A 22,704-nucleotide genomic window follows, 5' to 3' on the forward strand; every position below is an offset into this window, starting at 1 on the left:
GGATCGAGCCCCACATCGGGTTCTCTGCTCAGCAGGGAGCCTGCTTCCTCCTCTCTCTCTCTGCCTGCCTCTCTGCCTACTTGTGATCTCTGTCTGTCAAATAAATAAATAAATCTTTAAAAAAAAAAAAGTCAGCTGTTAATCCTATTGAGGCTCACTTGTACATGAGAAAAAGTTTTCTTTTTACTGCCTTAAAGATTTTCCTGTCTTTGGTGTTCACCAGTTGGACCATGACGTGTTTAGGTGTGCATCTATTTGAATTATTTCACTTAGAGTTTGTCAAGTTTCTTGGATGTGCACATTAATTGTTTTTGTCAAATTTGGGAAATTTTTAGTCATTATTTTTTTTTCAAATATTCTTTATTCCCCTTTCTCTTCTCTTTCTGGGACTCATATTAGGTATATGTTGCTATTCTTGATGGTATTTCACAGATCTGTGAGGCCCTGTTCATTTCTTTCTTTCTTTTTTTCACTCTTTTCTTTAGACTGGATAATCTCTATTTTTAAAAGATTTTATTTATTTATTTGACAGAGATCACAAGTAGGCAGAGAGGCAGGCAGAGAGAGAGAAGAGGAAGCAGGCTCCCTGCTGAGCAGAGAGCCCAATGAGGGGCTTGATCCCAGAACCCTGGAATCATGACCTGAGCTGAGGGCAGAGGCTTAACCCACTGAGCCACTCAGGCACCCCTGGATAATCTCTCTTAATCTATCTTCAAGTTTGTTGATTCTTTCTTTGGACAGCCCAAATTTCCTATTAAGTCCCTTTTGTAAATTTTTCATTTCAGTACTTGTACTTTTCAACTCTACAATTCCTCTTTTAATTTTTTTTTTTGTAATTTTGTTGTTGATATTTTTTATTTGGTAAGGCACTGTTTCATATTTTCCTTTTTAAAAATATTTTATTTATTTGAGAGAGAGAGTTCACTGGTGGGGAGGGGGGACAAAGGGAAAGGGAGAAGCAGACTCCCCATTGAGCTGGGAGCCCAGTATTGGGCTCAATCCCAGGACCCTGGGATCATGACTTGAGTTGAAGACAGATGCTTAACTGACTAGCCACCCAGGTGCCCCTCTTTTAATTCTTAAGGCATGTATCCTTTAGTTCTTTAAACATATTTATGATAGCTCGTTTAAAGTCTTTGTCTACTAAATTTGTGTCTACTAAATCTGTGCCCCTCAGTGATGTTTTCAGTTGGCTGTTCATTTTACTGTGTATATGGCATACTTCTCTGTTTCTTTGCAGAGCTTGCAAATTTTTGTCTAAATTTAGGCACTTAAAATAATGTATTGTAACACCCTAAAATCAGATTCCTTCTCCCCAGGTTTGTTATTGTTGCTGGTTTTTTAAAAAAATCTTTATTGCTGTTTTTCCTGTGGCTGCTTATTTGTTTAGGGAATTTCCTAAATGAATTCTGTCCATTCTATATTCCTTGCAGAGTGCAGCTCTCGACCTCTCTGCTGGCCCTTATTTTTTTCCTTAAAGTTCTTATTTTTAAATCTGGTTTTCTAGGGTTTACTCTTGGTTCAGTATAATTTAGTGGTGAACCAATGATCAGTCCAAAAATTTCCCTAAATGCCTTGTGTATATGTCTCCTACCCTTTTACAAGGGGATCTGTATCTGAAAGCACACATCAAACTTCAGTTTACAAAATGGCTTTAGCTCTTACTTCCTGAGTGCACAGGGTCTGAAGGTCAGCCAGAGGTCAGTGACTGGAGCCTTCTTCTCTCTGAGGTCTCTCCCAAGCATGCACACTGTACAGCCTTCTAGATCCCCAGGAACATGTCAGAGCTTTTCAAAGTCCTCTGTGGTTTTCTAGTTATGCAGAGCTTACTTTTAAACTTCTGTTGGTGTTGGCCAGACTCTTGTTTCCTCTAACCAAAATCACAAACTTTGGCAGCTGATGTGTTGCCAGAAGACTACTATTGTTTTTGGTAGTGCCCTAAGTATAGTTTTTATTTTCCCCCAGAGCTGAGCTGTGAGTCAAATGAAATAAATAGCCACAACACCTTGGCAATGAAGGTTTTCCAGGGAGCTGCGAAAGTGGACAAAATATTGACAGGGCTCTAGGGATGGGGCTCTTAACAGAGCTTCGGAAGAAGTCAGTCTTCTCCATTAGCTTTGAGACTGTTGACTTTTCACGACTACTGGGCCACCAAGCTGCGGAGGGAGGGAGGATGAGAATAATCCCAAGTGAAAATGTGACAGGCACCACAGTCTTATTGAAGCTCAGTAATTTCTCTTGGTTAGATGATTCCCAGTTCATGTGGTAGCTCTGGCACTTTCCCAGAATTCTGAGATGGTTGGTTTTGGTTATTTGGCCAGTATTTTTGTTGCTTTTATGGAAGAGTGGTTCACCAAGGTCCTCGCTTTACCATTCCAGAAGTCAACCTCCCTTGAAAGCATTTTTAAAGGAGAAGTACTTCGCCAAGATGGGACATTAATTCAAAATGAAGCAATGAGCTAGGCAAAGTAAGAGAAAGAACATAACTTAGAAATGTGAAATGCTACTTAAATTAGCAATGCCTCCCTCCTTAAAAAAAAAAAAAAATCTGTTACAGATAATTTGGAAGTAACACCCTGGATTGGAAGCATGGCTGGGGGAGGGGCATGGTGACCTGATGGGAGGAGGAATGGCTGGAGGGTGATGGAACATGTCGTGTTTAATCTAGAGCTGTCAAGGTTAAGAAATCGACAGGACAAAGAATAAATTTAAATAAGGGTCATAATACATCAGCATTAACCATGAGGAGGGTATAAAAAGGATGTACTATTTTCTACAGAATAATTTGATCTTCGCAACAGAAAGCAGAAAAATCCAAGGCAGGAAATTTTGAACTATTCCAAAGATGGAAAGGAGTAGAGAGAAAGCACAATGAACACAAAACACAAAATGATTCAGCAAAATATGTCCTGAAATAAAGTTAAGAAATCTAGGGGAGGCTGAGTCAAACTCACAGATCAAGACATAGAGACTTTCTGATCAGATGTAAAACAAGATACAGTGATATTTTGTTAGCAGGGATCATAGAAGCAAAATTGGAAAACCAACGGTTAAAAAAGCCTGGCACATTAAGAAAATAAATAACTCTAGGGTAGCAATTTTAACATCAGAAGAAAAAGAATGAATTTAGGGTAAAAATAAAGGACCAATGGATAGCTTACATACTAATAAAGGATAATAAAAATATACCAATCATAAGTATATATGCACCCAGGAATGCAGCCTTAAAATATATAAAGCAACAAATAGCTAAGATGGGGAGATGGATATACCAGCAATTATATTTTGAGGTTTTAGCACTTCTTCAGAATATGATACAGCAAGCAGACCCAAAATAAGCAGGATAGAATATTTGACCAAGACAATTAATAATCTGGAGCTACGCTTGCACACACATACCTCTTTATATCTAACAAACAAAGGACCTCGCCATGCATTACAAAGGATGGTATTGGTTACATTTTCCAACTACAATGAGATGCAGATACAATCTAGTAAAAACAGAACATTAAAAAATCCCATATTCCTAGGAAAAAATGAAAACTACATTTGGGCTAACAAAGAAACCGCAAAGAAAATCACGAAACATTTGAAACTGTACTGCAAGGTCAGAGTTTGTACCAAAGCGATACATAAGGGAAATTAACATTCTTGACATTTATTGGAAAACAAGAAATACTCAGAACAACAGAGGCGAGTGTGTAACTCAAGGGGGGAAAGCAACAGAGTAAACCCAGAGAAAGAAGAAGAAAGGACGCAATAGAGCTAATGAAGAAATGAAAACAAAAACAATGGACAAAATTAGCAAAACCCGGGACAGGTCTTCTGAAAACTCTAAACACAAACCTCTGATAAAAGTAGCTAGGCAAAAAGGAATGTGTTCAGCTAAGTGTGCGTGACGTTTTTTGGTTCACACTTGTCAACTTAGTTGTGAGACAGCTGTTTCTCTTCCAAAGAAAGATGGAGTAGTAGTAGGAGGCGGAGCCCCTACAGGAGGCAGAGCCTATGCCCTGGAAAGCAAAGACTTCCCCAGACATCCTGTGCATATTTCTACCTGCAAGCGAATCTGGGAAGGTAAGCATTTCACTTGAACACATTTGCTGCCAGGAACACAGTTTCGGTAGAGGAGAGAGAAGAATGAGTGTTGAGTAGGCAAGCAGCAGTTTCTGTCTCAACAACTATACACCAATGCATTTGAAAACTCGAGTAAAAAGGTAAAAGGTCAGATGAATGAACAGAGAACTGAGAATGTTTGATGAACAGTTCTACCATTCGTTGACCAGATGAGCCTTTTTTTTTTTTTTTTAAGATTTTATTTATTCACTTGACAGACAGAGATCACAAGTAGGCAGAGAGGCAGGCAGAGAGAGAGGAGGGAAGCAGGCTCCCCTCTGAGCAGAGAGGCCAATGCGGGGCTCGATCCCAGGACCCTAGGACCATGACCTGAGCCAAAGGCAGAGGCTTTAACCCACTGAGCCACCCAGGCGCCCCGACCAGATGAGTCTTATCTCTTATGAGTGGCTCCATAAAATAGAAAATGTAAAGGCGAGACTGGCATAACCATAATGACAAAACTAGCTTAGGAAAAAGAAAAAAAAGCAAAGTGAACATTTATGCAAAAATCTTCAATAAAAGTCCAACAGTGTATTTTTTAAAAACACAATTTATTGGGATGAAATAGGGATTATCTAAGAGTTCACGGCTAGTGTGAAATTCACTACATGAATGGACTAAGGAAGAAAAATCACATGACCTTCTCAATAGATGCAGGAAATTCTTGATAAAGTTTGTGCTGAAAATGTCATGAAAATGAGGAAGAAAAGGAAAGGTTTTTGGTTTTTTTTTTTTAAACTTAATAAAACCTTCAGCAGACATCACACTTGATACTTTAGATGCATTCTTTTCAAGGTCTGGAGCAAAACGAACATGGTATTAGAAGGCTTTGCTAATACACTTCTTGCCTGGACAGTTGCAATGGTCTGCCCAAGACCCCAAAATCTCCCAGCTCAGACCTATTGTTCACAAGGCAAGGGGTAAGAGAGGGTCAAAAACTTTCAGTACATGTGTGGTGGCTTATAAAACCTCGCCAGAAGCAGCATAATGTTCAGAGGAAGGACTGAGAAATTTGCAGTGGTCGGATCTGCCCTCAAGCCACGTTCCACCGTCTAATAGCCTCAATGCTGGGCAACTCAGTTAGTTAAGCTCTCCAAGACTCAGTTTCCCCTGCTGTAAAATGAACCATAGTGCTGTGAAAATTACGAGCATTCCCATATGCAGGTGTCAAGCCCAGAGAGGGAAGGCACGGTTCAACCTAGATTTCCCCTTCCCTAAGGTTGGCAGCTAGGGTCACCAACCTTGCTGTCCATGGCTCCTCCTACAAAATCCACTGCAGACTCGGTTTCTTGGCCCCGGCCCGTCCCAGCCTCTGATCCCTGGTCCCCGGCCACTTATCCAAACCAGTTGTAACACAGAGACTGACAGAATGGCTCAAACAGACCTAGCCTGGAAGTTAGTTCACCTGTAAAAGGAGTACATGCTCTGATTGAACGGGATAAGCTTTGCCAAGTTCTTAGCATCGATTCTCAGGATCCTTGCCAGTCCGGGGGCGGAGCCCAGATTTATCTTTGAGCACCGACTCTGCTCAGTTGAAAAGGTCACACAGTGAACCACCAACATCGGAATTTTCCAAAGGGTCGTCCAGGAAATACTAGTTCTGCAAGATAGTGGTGGGTGTTACTGCGAAGGAGGTCAATTTACCACATGGCTATGGGGAATTACAGGTCCGACAGAGCCAAACGAGTTTGTGAGGGCTTTACGGAGCCTTTACTAGCTCAGGGGTGCTGTAACCTTCTAAGAGGTGACAGTAGTTTATACCATTTTCCGACACATAGTGGGGGAGGGGGGACACATGGCTCTTCATGTCAGGATTCTCCCAGAACTTGCCCCATGCATGTATCTTTTCTTTTGGCTGATTCTTTTATTATTGTTGTTTTTGTAATTAAGTAATCTCTCTGCCCAACACGGGGCTCGAACTCACGACCCCGAGATCAAGAGTCGCATGCTTTCCAACCGAGCCAGCCAGGCTCCCCTCTTCTGGCTGATTCTGGGTTGTTAACACTTTTCGGAGTTCTAGGAATCATTCTGGTGACTTCTGGAACTTGAGGGGGGTTGGGGAACCCCGACATGTGTAGCTGGTTGGTCAGAGTGAGGGCGGCCTTGGGGGTACGAAAGGAGTTGGGGGCAGTTGTGTGCCCTTAGCCAGTGGAATTTGGCCTAACCCAGAGTGCTGGGTGTCAGAAGTCCTTGCAATTATGCAATGACAGAAGTTAGACATAAAATCGTAGATACCATAGTCTTTGGTATGTTTTACAAACCACTACGTAGTGACAGAGAACCAAGAGAACCAACCGGTCAGTGGCTCTTTAGGACCAGAGTGGAGGAGGGATTCCCAAGGGGCAGGAGGAAATCTGGGGGGTGATGGATAAGCTCATGATGGTTTCAAGGGTGTGGATTTGTGTATATGTCAACTTGTACCATTTAAATATGTGTATCTTATTATATATAAATAATACCTCAATAAAGCTGATTAAAAAAAAAAAGATTTTATTTATTTATTTGACAGACAGAGATCACAAGCAGGCAGAGAGGCAGGCAGAGGGAGAGGAGGAGGCAGGCTCCCCGCTGAGCAGAGAGGCCGATGTGGGATGCGATCCCAGGACCCTGAGATCATGACCTGAGCCAAAGGCAGAGGCTTACGCACTGAGCCACCCAGGCGCCCCAAGCTGATTTTTTTTTTTAAAGTTCAGGGTTGGGGCATCTGGGTGGCTCAGTCAATTAAGCATCTGCCTTAAGCTCAGGTCATGACTGCAGGGTCCTGGGATCAAGTCCTGCATTGGGCTCCCTGCTCAGCGGGAAGCCTGCTTCTCCCTCTGCCTGCTGCTCCCCCTGTGTGTGCTCTCTCCCTCTCTCTCTCAAATAAACAAATAAAATCTTAAAAAAAAAAAAAAAAAAAAGCTCATTGTCGTCCTCACCTGTCACGACCCTTTCAAGAACCTTCCATGGTTTACCTAAAGCTTACAGAATCGAGGCCTTCCGTGACCTGGCCCTAAGCTCTCTCCCCAGGCTTGTCTGTCAGCACCACACCATGCAAACCCCACGCCTCCACCTCCCCGAACTGTATTTCTTGCCATTCCCCAAACAGACACCATGCTTCCCCCCTCTCGGTAACTCTGTTCATCTGTTCCCACTGCCTGCAATACCGTTCCCCGAGTGACCACTTTCTCCCCACCTGTTAGCTTGGCTTAAATGTCATCCCCACGAAACCTTCCTTGAATTCCTGAGTCAGGAACGATCTGTCCCTTTCCTCACTCCTGGGATGCTGTTTGCGGGGACTTTTCCACAATGTCCTGTTCTGTCTTAGGTATGCGCGTGTCTTTGTACAAAGCAACCCCCCCCCCACGTTAGACCACTGGCTTCTTGGGGTTGGGGAGGGACAATGCATTTTCTTCATTCTTGAGTTCCGCAGGACAGGGGCTATGATTCTTCACAGAGGACGGTCACATTAACTAAATAGCCCGAAGTTTCTCAGTTTCCTCCCCGTAAAATCTTTGAGACCCTTAAATGTCAGGTCCCTTACCTCCTCCTCCTCTCCCACCTCCTGCTCCTTTTTCTCCTCCTTCCTTCCTTCTTCAGGTCAAACCACGTTTACTAACTTCAGTCCTTCCCCAAACCAAATCCTGTTCCCCATCCTTTTGTCTACATTAGAGGGACACACCCATGTTTGCATTTTGATATTATTGTGGGTTCCGTCTACATAGTAAGTTCTGCCTCCTGTCCAGTAAATTTCAAGTGCACCTGCCTTAAATCTTAACACTGAATTTCCCTCCTTTTCTCCCCTTCCTTAGCCGCACAGCATGGTGATTAAAGCCTCGGGCTCTAGGGCCACCAGGCTGGATGTGAGTCCCAGCTCTGCCACATGTTGGCTGTTGACCTCCAGCCAGGTCCTGAGCTGTCACTCTGAGTCTGTAAATTGGAGCGGGGGCGGGGGGCATCGGCTGCGTCCTAAGATCGCTTGGAGGACTAAGCGAGCCAGCGCATGTCAAGTATTCGGAAGGTGTCTAGCACACGGTCACCGCTCAGTAGCTACTGTGCATTTCCCTGCATGCTAGAAGCGTTCCTGGAAGGAGTGGCGAGACAGACAGGGCTGGAAAGGGTAACTGAGCGGACTATCACTCAGAGAGTGCATTAAAAATACAGATTCCTGGGGCATGTGGGTGGCTCAGTGGGTTAAGCCTCTGCCTTCGGCTCAGGTCATGATCTCGGGGTCCTGGGATTGGGCTCTGCATCGGGCTCTCTGCTCAGTGGGGAGCCTGCCTCCCCCTCTTCCTCTGCCTGCCTCTCTGCCTGCTTGTGATCTCTGTCTGTCAAATAAATAAATAAAATCTTTAAAAAAATACAGATTCCTGGGCACCGGTCAGGAGGTTCCAATGCAACCACGGAGCCTGTCTTTTTGGATCTGCTCCCCAGATGACTTGGGTGGAGAGCCGGGCTTTGGAAACTGTGGCATAGCAGAAACGGATCAAAATTCGGGGTAGATGGGTGCCTGGGTGGCTCAGTGGGTTAAGCCTCTGCCTTCAGCTCAGGTCATGGTCCCAGGGTCCTGGGATCAAGCCCCATATTGGGCTCTCTGCTCAGCAAGGAGCCTACTTCCTCCTCTCTCTCTGCCTGTCTCTCTGCCTACTTGTGATTTCTGTCTGTCAAATAAATAAATAAAATCTTAAAAAAGAAATTCAGGGTAGGGAGATTAGGGTTCTGGTGGTGTTTCTTGCCAGCGATCCAATGTGTAACTTCTCCGAGACTCTGTCTTCTTTGTAACACGCAGATAACAAATTTGGTTGATTCACAGGGCTGTTGGCAGGGGAGTGGAATTGCTAAAGCCATTTATGCCTGGGAATCTGGCTTGTCGTGCAGGGAGGGACACAGACTTTGCAGTGAGACAGGCCTGGATGTGAATTCCACTTCTGATAACTGTGCTAGACATTGCTAGTTGACCATCCGACATTCAGGCCCCTTTTCTTCCTCACACAACCCTGATTTTACTCAAAATGCAAACGTGCCGGGCAGAAAATACTCCACCTCCCAGACTCCTTTGCAGTTCTGGGTGGCAGAAATCTGCCAATTTCTGGAAAAGCTTTTGTTTTCCTGGTACAGGGGCTCATTCCTGTGTCTCCCTTTGCCCTCTTCTTCTTGCCTGGAATATGAGATGAGAGGGCTGGCGGTGTGGCTGCCATTCTGTTATTATGAGTGGACAAATACGGGATCTACGAGTAGAAGGTGATGGGAGCAGAGGGATGAAAAGACTCCCTCTGTGGCATCACTGGGCTGCTATGCCAGCTCTGGACTGCCTACCCCTAGACTTCTTATGTGAGACAAACAAATCCCTAGTTATTTAAGGCCGAGGCTAATTTTTTTGTTGTTGGTGGTGGTTGTTTATACCCTAAGGCTTCTCAGGGAAAATTGAAAAAGTATAAATTTTCTAGAACCATGTATGACCCAGTGGACACTCATGTATTTGTCTCCTTTCTCCCAGTATGAGACGTTTCCGCATTCATAAAATGAGACCCTTGGAAATCTAGTATCCTATACTTACCTGATTATAAGGTAGAAGACTTGGTCTCTGGTGCTGGCTTCCAGAATAAAGAGACCTTTCCTGCAGTGGAGAGGGGGTGGGAGGGTTTGAGCGGTCAGCCCACTGACTGGCTAAGCACTGGCACAAATGTGGACCACCTATGGCATCCCCAACCCTACAGAGGCTGCCGCATCCCAACCAAGCAGTTGCAAACAATCTCTGCGAACTTGTGTGAAGTAGAGCGTGCATGGTATGGGCCCAAAGACATGAAACTGCTCTTGCTCGGACCCAAGTATGGGAGACAATTCTAGCGATCGGACCCCTGGTGACACACGCACGTTTGACAGTAAGAATGAAAATGTATTAACTTGAATCCCTGAGCCCCCAGTGCAGAGTACGTCACCCAGCATTCGCTCTGGTTGGAAACCCAGCTCTCTGGGGGTGAGTGTGGGCACCCGCTTGGCTTTCATTCCCATTCTTACATGCCCACAGCAGGGCCTCTGTAGGACCTGGCTCATGCTCTTAGAACCACGGCAATGCACGTGACTCACCAAACAAAGCCCGCTGCCCCCTCTGCCAAAGAGAATCCATTCGTGCACTCCCACTGTGGCTCAAATCAACAGCACCAAGAGTCAGTACCGTGAAGCTTTTGCAAACCTCACATGCCAAAACATGGGGTCTACAAAGGGTGCCTTTTTTTTTTTTTTTTTAGCAAATGTATTTTTCTTCCATTCTTTAAAAAAGATTAAACAGCAAAAAGTCAAATCTCCTTTTACCTTAAAAGTAAAGAAAATCATGAAACGAGATGATCCCCGGGGTGGGGGGGTGGGGTCCTGCACAGAATTGTACTCTCTCTCTCCAGACTCCCTTGCAGCCCCCTGGCGGGACGCAGGGCTTGTCCTCAGCGGGTGAGCTCTTGTCCAGACCCTTGGGTGCCTTCCCAGGTTGGTACATCGTGACCTTATCTCCGCCCTTCTATTCTGAGTCCTCCTCCCTCATGGCCTTCACAAGCCAGTCCCGCTCTGTCCCCTGCTCGGAGTCACTCGTGTCGCTGGCCTCCATGACCAGCAGTTTCGAGTAGTTGATTTTCTGCTCCTGGGGCAGTCGGGGCTGAATGGACAGGAACAGGGCCAGCCAGAGTAACAGGACCACGCAGCAGGCCTGATAGAGCACGGCCAGGCTGAAGGACATCACCACGAAGCCCCCCACAATGCTGCCCAGGCTGCACCCTCCCCCGGAAATGTGGCCTTGGAACATCGCACCCAGAGATCTCGCCGTCCCGGGAGTGGCCAGGTCCTCGACGGAGGCCTTCACGGCCCACCACAGGGCCCCGCTACTGATGGCATTCAAGATCTGCGCAGGGAGGACCGACCACCAGCTCCAGAGGAAGGAGTAGTAGAGGAGCTGGGCTGCCAGGCAGCCCAGCCCCAGCCCCACCGTGCCCACCCTCGACAGCTTCCTAAGCAGTGTCGCTTTGAACGGATGGAGTAGAATCTCCCCCAGCGAGCCCAGGGCCACCGAGAAACCCATCACCAGCTCGCTGCTCCCGTGGTCTTCCATGTGCCAGAATAGAAAGTTCTGCACTGCACTGGTGGCCGCGCCTACCAGAAACACGGTGAGGGCTAGGACAATGAGCCGCGGGGCGCCACCCACGAGGGACAGCGCTTTGATGGTCTTGTAGCTGGGCTCCCGCCGCCTGCAGATGGGGACTGGAAAGGAGACGCTCACCAGTAAAGCCAGGGTGCCGACCAGCGAGTAGCCATAGAAATGCAACACACCTCGGGGGCCATTTGTCATCAGGACACATTCCAGCTGCCCCACCAAGGCTGTGACACCGCACACACCGGCCGACATGCCCAGCGGCCTCCAGATCCACAGGCTTCTGTAGCGGTCAGTGGCATCCACAAAATCCAAGTATTCATAAAGGCTGTCGTCAGCCACCTGCTCCAGAGGGGCTGTCAGCAGCTCCCAGAACACCAGGGAGCCCAGGGAGAGGAGGAACGTCCAGTGCAAGCCTTCCAAGGAGAGGTCAAGGCCCCGGGCATTCCCCTGGGCTGCTGACAAGTTGGCTGGACCCCCAGCCAGCAAAGGGAGGACTGTCCTGCCCGAGTTAAAAGCCCCTTCCCCAGGAGTAGCCTTCACCCCTGCAGTGACAGGATGGAGAGCTGGGGACGTGGTCCTGGTGTAGCCAGGTGGCCCGCCGGCCAATGCGTGGACAGTTCCCGCAGGTGCCTTCATGAAGCCAGCGGGGTCCACCATCCCGGTGCGGCTCTCGCCTGCGGGGCTGAGCGCCCCCGCCGCATGGCTGGAGGTGGGCTGGGCCGAGGGGACAGTCACAGTTCCTGCGGCGCCCGGCGGAGGAGCAGTGGGGGTGGCCCCGTCGCTGGCGTTACAGAAGCGGTACCCCGGAACTTCGTGCAGCGGCGGCACGAGGACCATCACCATGCTGGCCCCCACCGAGCCGAGCAGCGAGCCCATCAGAAGCACCCTCCTCTTCTGGTAGCTTTTGGCCAGGAAGGCACAGAAGGGACCCCAGAAGGCGGCGATCAGGTGCTTGGTCCCCATCAGGATGCCCACCCAGGGCGCGGCCAAGCCCAGCTGCCTCAGGTAGAGGGTCAGGAACGGAGTCACGCAGGCGTCCCGGACCCCGCACACCAGATGGAAGAGCTTAGCCACCCCCAGCGCCCTGCTGATGTCCCACTGCGGGTTGGCGCTCATGGCGGCCCGGCTCCGTCAGTCCCGGGCGGGCGAGGGGCCGAGCTGGGCGCGGGGCGGCCGCGGGGCCATGGCCCGGGAGAGGGCGCGGGGCGCGGGGAATCGCCTCCGGCCTCGGGCGGCGCCGCGGTCACCGGGTCAACGGCCGCCCCCCCCCCCCACGCCCCGCCACGTCCGGCGGCCGTCCCGGAAGTGGCCCCGCCCCCCGGGACGCCGCACCTGCGGGGCGGGGCCGGCACACCTGCCCGCCGCACCTGCCGGTCGCGGCGCGAGGGTGGGGCCTGTGGCCTGCGCGGCGCGCTCCCAGCTAACCTCTTGAGCTCCTGAGCTGCCTCCGGCGATGAAAACTGGGGGGCGGCGCGGGGAGCGGGAGAGGAATTCATGATGGGGGCTCCCTCCCTGTCTTTCCTCAGGTCTTGGCGCCCCTTCTCCGTCAAGGACCGCCCTGTAACCTTCAGGGCCCCGCCTGTCCACCCTCACTGACAGATCCCACCCCCTCCCCTGCACGCTTCGCCACCCAGAGCTCCACGCGTTTCTGTTTTGCGGGTTTATCTTGCTTCTTGGCTGTCTCCGCCAGGATCCCAACCCCAGGAAGGCGGCCGTCCCAGCCCCTGTAACCCTCTGAACGTATTGGATAGTTTTAGTCTACACCTGAGGGTGCCTAGCGGTCTAGTTACCGGCTACATCCTCCATGAGCCACCTCCAGGTAAAGTCACCAGATACAGTGATATCAATCATTTCCGGTTTAAAACCACTCCGACTCACTGGGGACTGTCCCCAATCCCTCTCTCCCTGGGTTCTGTTGGCGGGGTCAGTGGAGGATCTCAAGTCCATCCACTCCTCGGTCTTCACTCTGTCTAGGGCTGATGTCTACAGAGAGGCGGGCACCATTCTGTACTGGTGCTCCTTGGACCCCTCTGCCTAGACGCCCCCCCAGGCACCCCCTCTTACAGGGAGTCTTCCAGACTTGTCCCCACTCGCCAGGCAATGAGGTTGAAAGTAAAGCAGCTATATCTGTGCTTTTGGACCTGGGAACCCGAGAAGGGTTCATCCACACCCTCCACCCACTCCCCCCTGCGACCCTGCCCTCTCCTCTGCTGCCTTCCCTCCTGCCCCACACCTAGTCCTAAGGGTGAGGACAGTGGTTCCGTCTCCCTGGTTTTCCCTGTTTTACATCTGGATATACGTTTTGGAACTCAGAAGCCAGGAATTTTCACGTCTTTACTATGCGGCCAGGTATTAGGTCAAAGCAGAATCGCTTTAGTGTGCCTTTATTGAATCTGACATTTCCTCTCCTCCAGGAGGGACACCTGCCTTCCCATGCATGCGTGGACGGTGGCTGGAGGGAGGGAAAGGGACAGACTCAGGAGAGAGGAGGTGCCTTTGCCCTGCTTCCCACTTCCCCCCAGGCCACAGGGCCCTGGACGATGCAGCAGCTCTCACTTGGGTTTTCAGGGGTGACGGGGGAGATTGAGTGGGAGGGGTGGGGCTAAAAATAGACGAAGGCATGTGGACATTTGTGCACGGAGCTGGGTCTTGCTTGCGTGTGCGCAGCTTTGCTGGAGCTGTCCTCGGGCCTGGGTGTGGGCCAAGCTCCCTGAGCTCCACGGGCACAGCCAGAAGCCACCCAGCGCAGCCAGGCCTCATCCCGGCTGCTGGTGTGAGTGTTTGGAGGCTGATGGGGTAGTGTATCCTTCCTCTTGGTCTGGGGCTCTTGGACTCAGCCCTTCTGCCGCCCTTTCAGGCTCACTGGACGATGCCAGAGAACGTGTTGATGGGCATCAGAAGGGGCTTGGGCTTGGCTCTGGTCCCTTCTGCCTCCGGCTGGTGTGAACCAAGCCATGATGCCCTGGACTTGTGAGTCCCAGAACACGGCTCTGGGCAGGGAGCAACCTCGATTCTGCGGGTGGAGAGAGGCAAGCTCAGGAGACCCACCTCTGGGGTCAGATGTGCTGGGGCACAGTGAAGACAGCTCCTCCATTATAGGGTAGACGGGAGGAGGCCTTGCAGAGAGAGAAAGGGGAGATAAAGAGCACCCAGGCCAGGAGTAAACACTGGGAGAGGAAGTGTGCCTGCGTGGGCCCCTGTGTGCACCCCGTCTTACCCAAATACTGCATCCCGGGGGGGGGGGGACCACTAAGGGTCGCATTAACTGGGGCACAGCTGCCACAGAAGGTCAGCCTGTGTGAGGGGGTCAGCGCCCATGCAGGAGGTTAAACCTATTGCAGCTAACATTCATCGAGGAAATCTCCAGAACATTAATATCACCGGCTGCCCCGTTCATTTGCTTTTCTCCCTGGACTTCCAGGAAGCCATGGGGCAGTGGCCTCAGTCCACACCACCAGGTGGACCACACCTGCCCCGCCCCAAGGTCTGCCTGCGTCCTGGGCTAGAGGCAAGGGGTGGTAGGGGCTGGCTCCATGGGACACAGAGTAGGGGCGAGGCCCGACCTCACCTGACCACATCCCTGTACGTTCGCCGACCATCTTTGTCCAGCAGCAGCGTCAGGAGCCTCTGGTCCTGGCTCTGGATCTGGATGGTGGCCGTCCGGAAGGTGTTTGTCACCGTCTACAACCAAGAGTTCATGTGAGTGTCACCTTTGCGACAGCCAGCCTTGCCAACTCCTCCTGCTCTCTCAGTGTATTTCCACAGTCCAGCCCACCGGGTCCCCAGCTCTCTTCCTGCAAGTGACCTGGAGCCCCTGGGCTCCCCCTTGGACCTTGGGTCTCTCATTCCAGCAATTCTTCTCTCAATCTGTTGTCCTAGACCTCAAACCACCAGGAATGCTGGGGCCGGTGCTTGCCAGGTTATCCAGGGGCCCCTGCGCCCCCAAATCCCAGGCACATGTGTTACATGTTCAGTGTTGGGGGCAGGATTTGGGGGGTTCTCTGAGTCCTGACCACCGTTCTCACAGTGGGATTACACACAAAATTATTTCCCTGGGAAGCGGCCACCTGCCCTCATGACGCAGACCAGACCTATAGCTCCCTGTATCATGGAATCATCTAGGAAACAGACACAGGTGGGGCATTCAGGGGGCCTTTCGCCCCCCGACATGCAGATAGCAGTTCTAGGTGGTTCATTCCCACAACAGTCTGAGCCTTTAGCGTTCATTCTTGTTCAAGAATTCTCAAACCCTGTCTCCTCCTAAGAATCACCTTTCCAAAATATAAAGTTAGAGATCCTGATTTAAGGGGTCTGGAGTGGAGCCCAGGCAAGGACTTTTCTTCCTTTCCTTTTTTTTTTTTTTTTAAAGAAAGATTTATTTATTTGAGAGAGAGAGAGAACAGGGGGAGGGGCAGAGGGAGAGAATCTCAGGCAGACCCCCACCCTCTGCCGCTGAGTGCGGAGCCTGATGTGGGGGTTTCAATCCCACCACCCTGAGATCACGACCGGAGCTGAAATCAAGAGTCGGATGCTTAACCGACTGAGCCACCCAGATGCCTTACAGACAGCCTGCCTGGGTTGCAGTCTCTGCCACTTACTAGCTGTGTGACTTTGGGCATGTTTCTTAATCTCTGTGCTTTTATTTCCCACCTATTGAGAAAAACAAAAACAAAAACACGGTAGTAATAGCAATTACGTTGTAGGATTATTTTGTGAACATTAAAGGGGAGAGAATACACCAAGTGGCCAGGACATGGTAAGCCCTGTATTTGTTGGCCTGTTGTTACTCTCCTTCTTCTTAACTATAGTTGTGCAAGGAGCCACGCATGAGTAGTGGCTTTAGTTGTCAAAGAGGACGGGGACCACGCTGTGGATTCTTTCACTGTTCTCCTAGCCCAAGCCCCCTCCTGCCATCACTCTATCTAAAGACTCGTTTATGAGTTGGAACAGGTCGGGTGGGGAGCAAAGGCAGAAAGACCCAAGCCTTGCGAGACAGAAGGTGACACAAAGGGAGAGAAGACTTCTCCCCTGCTGTTTATCAGGACCAACGGCAGCTTTGGGGCCCTCAGCTATGGTGGGGCAGCTGCGGCCCTGCGGCGGGCAGTGGAACCTAGTGGACACTGACCAGACTGCCAGCTGGATGACTGTGAGCCCGGGGATGTCGTCCAAGACCTTCCAGAAGTACCTGGAGGGACTGCAGGGAGGCCGGGGTCCTGTGCGGGCTGGGGGATGGGGAAGCCAGATGCGTTATGATAGCTTGGGGGACCCCACCTGAACTGAACCCCACTGGTGAGGGACACTCTGGGTTCCCACAGGGACAAGACTTGGGGTCTGGAGGGACTGACTGTCATCTTCTAAAGCTTTCAGTAGTAGGTGTGGGACACAGCTCCCAGACTCCCAACACAGTGCTCCTTCTCTGAGTCAGGCCACTCTAGGTAACTCCCAGTAGGATCTGGGCTCCCATGACCCAGCCCTCCAGGTAGCCAGAGGGAGTCCATGGGCCTCCTTCCACCTGTGTGCCGTGTGGACAGATGCCTTTGTTTCCCCTTTGTGGCCGGCCTGCTTGGACACATGCAGACCTGCCTGGCTTTGGCCCATGGGGGACCCCAGGACTCAGATTTCACTCTATAGATGCAGCCCTGGAGGTCAGTTGGAAAATCCAGGCCAGCCAAATGTGCAAGGGGTCTCCATCTCAGCTCCCAGTTCACTACTGGTGAATAGTGGGCCTACTGGTGAATGGTGTGGGCCTGCCTCCCAGGCCCCCAGAGCTCCAATCCTACCATTCCTGCCTCATCTCCCGCTATTTTCCTACACCAACATCACAGTCTGGCCAATATCGTCGCTGCCTCTTAGACTCAGCAAGCCAGCCACAGTGAGCGCCCTTGCCCTGCCGGTCTCCTAGCAGAGAATGCCCTTCGCTCTAGCTCGCCAGGAGCCTCCCCTGCCGCTGGGCGTTCATCACCCACCCATCGGTGCAGACCGGCCTGGGATCCAAGAGCGAAGAAGGGCTCCTGGAATTTCCCCCAGGAAGGCGGTGCAGGGTCAAAGGGAACTTGATGGGGCGAGAAGTTTAGATTGTTTAGAGAGGTCATTCAAAACAGAAACTGTCGCAGGGAACTGACCTGCAAAGAGGAAATGCAGGAGGGTAAAGGGTTCCACCTTGGAGTCTGAGGCTGTGCAGGAGGAAGGCAGGTTTCAGCTCCAGCCAATCGGAGCTCCCCTGCAGCGGATGGGCTGTCTCAGAAGCACTTGGGTCAGGGTTTAAGTTCTGGAGGGGGTGGGGGCGGGGACAGGCTAGAGGCTTCAGCAAACATCTGGGAGCACCAGCTGTGGCCCTGAGTGTTCTGAGTGCTGGGGAGAATGGGGAGGACCAGGAGGACGAGGGCCGGGTCCAAGGCACTCGCAGTCCATCCATCGCCTTATGGGGACCATGCCAGTTAATGGTGTTTCGCCTGCTCCCCTGGCTGGGTCCCCAGGGCTCTAGCCCTGGCTTACCCAACAGTGCGATGGGGGGCGGGGCTGGGTGTGGAGGGAAGGGGAGAGAGCATCTAGGAGGGCCTCTTGGAGGAGACAACACCCGAGTTGCAATTTGAAGGAGCTACGAAAAGAAGGTGGGGAAGAGGAAGTTGGGACCTTGTTTGAGGCCACGTACAACACCTGAGCAAAGGCACGGACATGTGTCTTCTAGAACACTTCCACATGCTAGGGGTAAAGGGCCTGCAGATGCTGGCTGGGGTTGTGGACGGAGCAGAAGAGAAGCGACACCATGCCACAATGAAGTTTCTCTGCCCTGGGAAATGACAAGAGGGGTTTTAAGCACGGACAGGTACATCCGAGTTTTACTTTAGAAAGAGCACTCGGCAGAGATGTGGGGTGGGGGGGACCTAAGGGGCACTTCAGTGACATCAGGGGAACAGCTAGGAGGCCGTGGTGTGTGTCCAGGAAAAGGGGACGGTGTAGGTCTGGACTTAGGGTGACCAACCTGTCCTGATTTGCCTGGGACTGTCCAGGCTTTAGCGCAGAATGTCGCACACCCCAGGAAGCAGTCCTCAGTCCTGGGCAAAAGGGCGGTTTGACAACCTAGGTGGCTCAGGAGGGGAATGGTGGGGAAGGGGAAGGTTCGAGAAGTGCTGAGATAGAAAACCAGCAGGACACAGGGAAGGGAGGAAGAGGAGGTCTCTGAGGAGACTCCCAGAACTCTGGCAGAGGTGACTGGGTACTGACGGTACCATGGAGAGGTCAGCCACAGCGGTGGGCGGCGGGGGCGGGGGGGTGAAGAGGGGAGATGAATTAAAGATCATTGTTAGCACATACTTTTAGCACATACTTGGCACGCACTCTTCTGAGAGCTTTGCACGGCCCATCGTTTCGCTCCGCACAACAACTGGGTAAAGTCAGAGCTACTACTATCATCCCCATTTATAGGTGGTAAGACTGAGGCACAGGCAGGTTGATTAGCTCGCCTGAAGTCACACAGCTGGTAAATGGCAGAGCCGAGCTCTAAACCCAGGCCGTCGCCGGGCTTTGGTTTTGCTGGTCTTGAGTTTGGGGTGTTGTGGGGCGTCTGGTTCATGCGGAATTGAACGCAGAGTCAGAAACTCAGGGGGGCTGACTGTCCAGGGGATAGAGATTTGGGTGTCCTGAACGCATCGGACTCAAACCACGTATGTGTGTTCTGGAGTCCAGGAAATGAGAGAAGTGAGCCATGGACTGAAGTTGAGAACAATAGCTATTTAATGAGCTATTTAAGGAACCCGTTTAGGAAAGAGTTCAGGGAAAGGGGCCAAAAAGTCAAAATGAATTGTATCCATTATGTCTCCACTGTATCCATTATATAGAACTTTGAGAAAAAGAGGAAAAAGGAAGGAAATAATTTTTAAAACACTAGAAAACATGTTAGAAACAAAAGATGGGAGTCTCCAGACTGATGATATCCTTTAAAGATCTATGATAATGAATGAGAAAGATTCCACCAAGGCTATTCCAGAACCTTCTATGAGGTGAAACGTCAGAAACTTCTAGAAAGGGAGAGAAAGGAACAGTCTTCTACAAAGACTAGGCAGAAGAAGGCATCCTAATCCCAGCAGCAGTGTCAGAAACTAGAACAACTCGAACAACTCGAACCAGATCAAACTGATAAAATCGAAGCCATACTGGGAATATGGACAAAGCTTTATTAGTTTGGAAAGATGACGTAGACCAACATTTCTACGCTGCAGATTAGAGTAATATGATGTGTTTCACCTAATAATTAAGTACCTTACTTTGTATTCTGTAGACAGAAAACACACATGTCCTCCTTAGGTATTGCAGGCTATTGAAAAATCAATCCTATATGAGGCAGTGAAGAAAAAGCCCTGTAAGTCCTCAAGTTGAGGTCTCATGGGTCAGATGCTCTGGTTGTCCCAGGGGCATTTGGTGATGACTGGAATCAAAGGGTTTGGGTTTCAACAGTCAAGGGGACCCGGGGACAGGCCCAAGGGACTGGAAACTGAGACCCCCTTCAACGACTCTTAAAGTCTATGCTCTCATCGAAAGAAAACCAGCACCTGTGTTATGGGGTGAGGAGGACGAGTCTCCCCTGGGAATTCCAAGCCACAGTCTACCCTTTGATGGGTCTGGGCTATACATGTTCACTGTCTGCATGATCTGGGAATTTCTGAGCTAGAAATTCACTCAAAACATGGTCCTGGGCTGATAATAGCCCAGAAGCAGAATTTCTCTAGAAGGTCAAGTTTTCGACCCTGGTTTCCCACAGATAAAACCCCAACAGGCAGGAGCTCCCAGCTGAGGAGACCTACAAGGAAGGAAGCATCCATGTGTCTGTAGCTATCCATCATGCACAGATATACAAAAGGAGGCTGGATGTTTGCTCTTGGAATAGTAATGCGTCTTCTCCAGAAAAAGGGACTCAAGTGGTTTTACTTGTGTTTTGTTTTGTTTTGTTTTGCACTTCCCGTGTTATCACTAAACTTTTGTTTATAGGTTAAAGGGAAGGGAAGGAGTACACTAGTCGCTAGAGAGATAAAGCGGGTCATGGTAGAGACTTTCCTTCCAGGAGGGAAAAGACCTGAGCACATTTCCAGGTTACGAGGGAGGAGTGGCAGATAGGGTCCACGCTGGAGAAAAGGGACCAACATATTGAACAAGAGCCCAGAAGAGATGCGAGAGGCTCGAGCCATGCGAAGGGTCCCTCTGAGGTGGGACCTCCTCCAGGTGTTTGCTCTGTGGATGTGGGATTTATTCTAGAAGCACTCAGAGCATACAGACTGAGTAGGTAGCTTGATCCCAAGTGTCTCCCTGGTAGTTGGTGTCGTGGGGGAGGAGTGGGAGTCTGGAACAGGTGTAATCATGGGAGTCACAGCCCAGCCGAGTAGGGAAGTGAAGTCCAGAGAGGCCAACAGATACAGAGCATATGGGCAGGTCCTAGGTCTGTACCAGTAAGGGAATCGCAATCAGAAAGTATCAATAAGGGCCAAGGGCAACAAGGCTGGAACTGGTTCGATGTGGTCCGAGATTTGTTGCACAGGAGTCTGAATGCTGGTCATGTGGGGGCAGTCAGAACGTGCCTGGAGTTTCTATTTTTCAGGCATGTTCTAGGTCCTTGGAGGCCCAGCAGGTGGAAAGCAAGACCCTAACCTGCCTTACTCATGCTCAGGACTTCTCAGGTTGGGGAAAGGCAGATTCTTTCTGATAGGAAGATGGGCTTCGACAGCCAAGGCTCAGAAGTTATTTCCCCTTCTCAGAACACCCCAGGCTCCCAGCCACCGTCCCTGAGTACCTCAATGGACCCCGTACTTACAGAGAAGGACCTGCCCGCCAAGTTGGAGGACTTGACCACCTCCGTCACGCTGACATTCAGGCATGTGTGGTCTGTGATGGGAGCAGCAGAATGTGGGGCATGGGGGGGGCCCGAACCTGGGAAGAATGAGTTGGGATGTGACCTTGACGGGGGTCATTTTTCTGGCTTCATTACCTCTCCATTAAAAAGCTGCTAACACCAATGACGCCTAACTCCTAGGACTCAAAGAGTTGAGGTGTTGGCTTTGAACCTGGTCTGGCCTCCAATGAAGGTGTTTGGTGATGTCAATCCACCTGACGAAACTTTTTGTCGTTCCAGAACACCAGGGACCTAACGAGAGAGCTCATAAGTTAATTTATGATATGCACCTAAATCGGAATCTTTTATTGTCCCCATTTTAGATTTAGGTAGTTAGGTAATTAGACTGATTCTCTGATTCATCACTGTATAGCTCTAATCAGAGCTAATCAGGTCATTGGCCAGAATTAGATAACTGGGACCAGCGGTGCCTTCTGTGAACTGGAGAGTTCCTGTTCCGTGGAACGACATTTGCAATACAACATCTCCAGACCCAGCACAGCTAGATCTGGGGCCCGGAGCAGAGGAAGGTGGGTAAATGCACCTGCCTCTCTCCACCCTCCAGTGGGTGTCTCATCAGGCTACAGGGTGTAGCCAGAGACCACGGCAACGGTATGTTCCCCGCTGCTGACAAGCCTGATGGTGGTCCCAAGCCTCACCCAGGTACTTGCTGGCCGGCCCTGGGCCCAGCACCAGGAGCGACTCAACCTCACTCTAGGATCTCAGGAACAGGTGGGAGGCCCGACTCTCCTGGCTCTCCCCGTCTACTGTCACTCAACTGTCATTGTCTCCTTCTCCCCCGTCCACCCCGCTTGTCGTGCCTTCTCTGCCTCTCTCTGCTGTCCCCGCTTCTCACCATCAGTGTCACTGGTTGGAAGGGCCTTCAGGACCAGCCCAGTGGCCCGCAGGGACCCGGTGACCACTTGGGCGCGGTGGCTGAGCAGGGCCTGGGGAGGGGGGAGGCAGAAACAGATGGGGTCCTCAGAAGAGCCCTAGCCCTGGGCATCCTCGTGTCGACAGTCCTGCTTCCCGCCCTGGCCCTGACTGAGATTCTTGTCTGTGTCACTCATGGCCAACAAGGGGCTGGCAGAGAAAGGCTTAGAGCACTCTTGGCCCCGGGCAGCACGTTCAGCCTCCCAGACCCAAGGGAGTATGTCTCTGCTGTTATCAGTTCAAGCGTCTGGTTGGCCAGGGAGGAAGGGATTTTTGAGCGATGGGACAGCCCCGTTCCTGAAATCAGATGGCCTCCTGGGCTGCATGCAAGGCCGACCGTAATCTGTCTGTCTCTGCAAAACTCTCCAAAGGCTGGGAGAAGCCTGGGGGAAGCTTTAAGAAAAGGGGCTTAAAGTTCTTCCAGCTCTGTCTGCTCCCATTTGCACGTCCAACACCTGCTTCCACCCTGCTGTACCCTCCTCCTGCCCCCCTTCCTCTGAGCACGCCCACGGCCACGCACCTTCTGGTAGCAGATGGACAGCTCGGCCCCCGGGCCATCGGCCGCGCCCTTCCTCCTGGGGGAAAAGCCATCTGAGGGACAGGGGAGAAGAGGCTGAGGGTGGGGGGGTTCCTGCCCCTCCTGCCCCTCCCGCCCCGCTGT

At 51.0% G+C, this 22,704-nt stretch overlaps 2 protein-coding genes across 12 annotated transcripts in view; both read right to left on the bottom strand.

Moving 5' to 3' along the window:
• Nucleotides 1–10,260: 10,260 nt before the first annotated feature.
• On the bottom strand, nucleotides 10,261–12,547 carry MFSD6L (major facilitator superfamily domain containing 6 like). Its single transcript, XM_032321290.1, has one exon. It carries the CDS (start codon nucleotides 12,344–12,346, stop codon nucleotides 10,604–10,606), a length of 1,743 nt encoding a protein of 580 aa, XP_032177181.1. The 5' UTR covers nucleotides 12,347–12,547; the 3' UTR covers nucleotides 10,261–10,603.
• A 1,028-nt stretch (nucleotides 12,548–13,575) lies between these two features.
• Nucleotides 13,576–22,704, bottom strand: part of PIK3R6 (phosphoinositide-3-kinase regulatory subunit 6) — a 49,038-nt gene continuing 39,909 nt past the window's right edge. For 4 of the 11 annotated variants that reach the window (XM_032321284.1, XM_032321285.1, XM_032321281.1 and 1 more), the window contains 5 exons: nucleotides 22,564–22,634; nucleotides 21,967–22,057; nucleotides 21,033–21,148; nucleotides 14,799–14,911; nucleotides 13,576–14,346 (listed from right to left, as the gene is read on the bottom strand). In XM_032321284.1, coding sequence (XP_032177175.1) covers nucleotides 14,064–14,346; nucleotides 14,799–14,911; nucleotides 21,033–21,148; nucleotides 21,967–22,057; nucleotides 22,564–22,634 — 674 coding nt within the window. In that variant the 3' untranslated portion in view covers nucleotides 13,576–14,063. Of the gene's footprint in view, nucleotides 14,347–14,798; nucleotides 14,912–21,032; nucleotides 21,149–21,206; nucleotides 21,363–21,966; nucleotides 22,058–22,563; nucleotides 22,657–22,704 lie in introns of those variants that run through there. The other 7 variants (XM_032321283.1, XM_032321286.1, XR_004280576.1 and 4 more) reach the window with 7 other exon arrangements.

Source organism: Mustela erminea, chromosome 18 (assembly GCF_009829155.1).
Source record: "Mustela erminea isolate mMusErm1 chromosome 18, mMusErm1.Pri, whole genome shotgun sequence".
In the NCBI taxonomy this organism is placed as follows: Eukaryota; Metazoa; Chordata; class Mammalia; order Carnivora; family Mustelidae; genus Mustela; species Mustela erminea.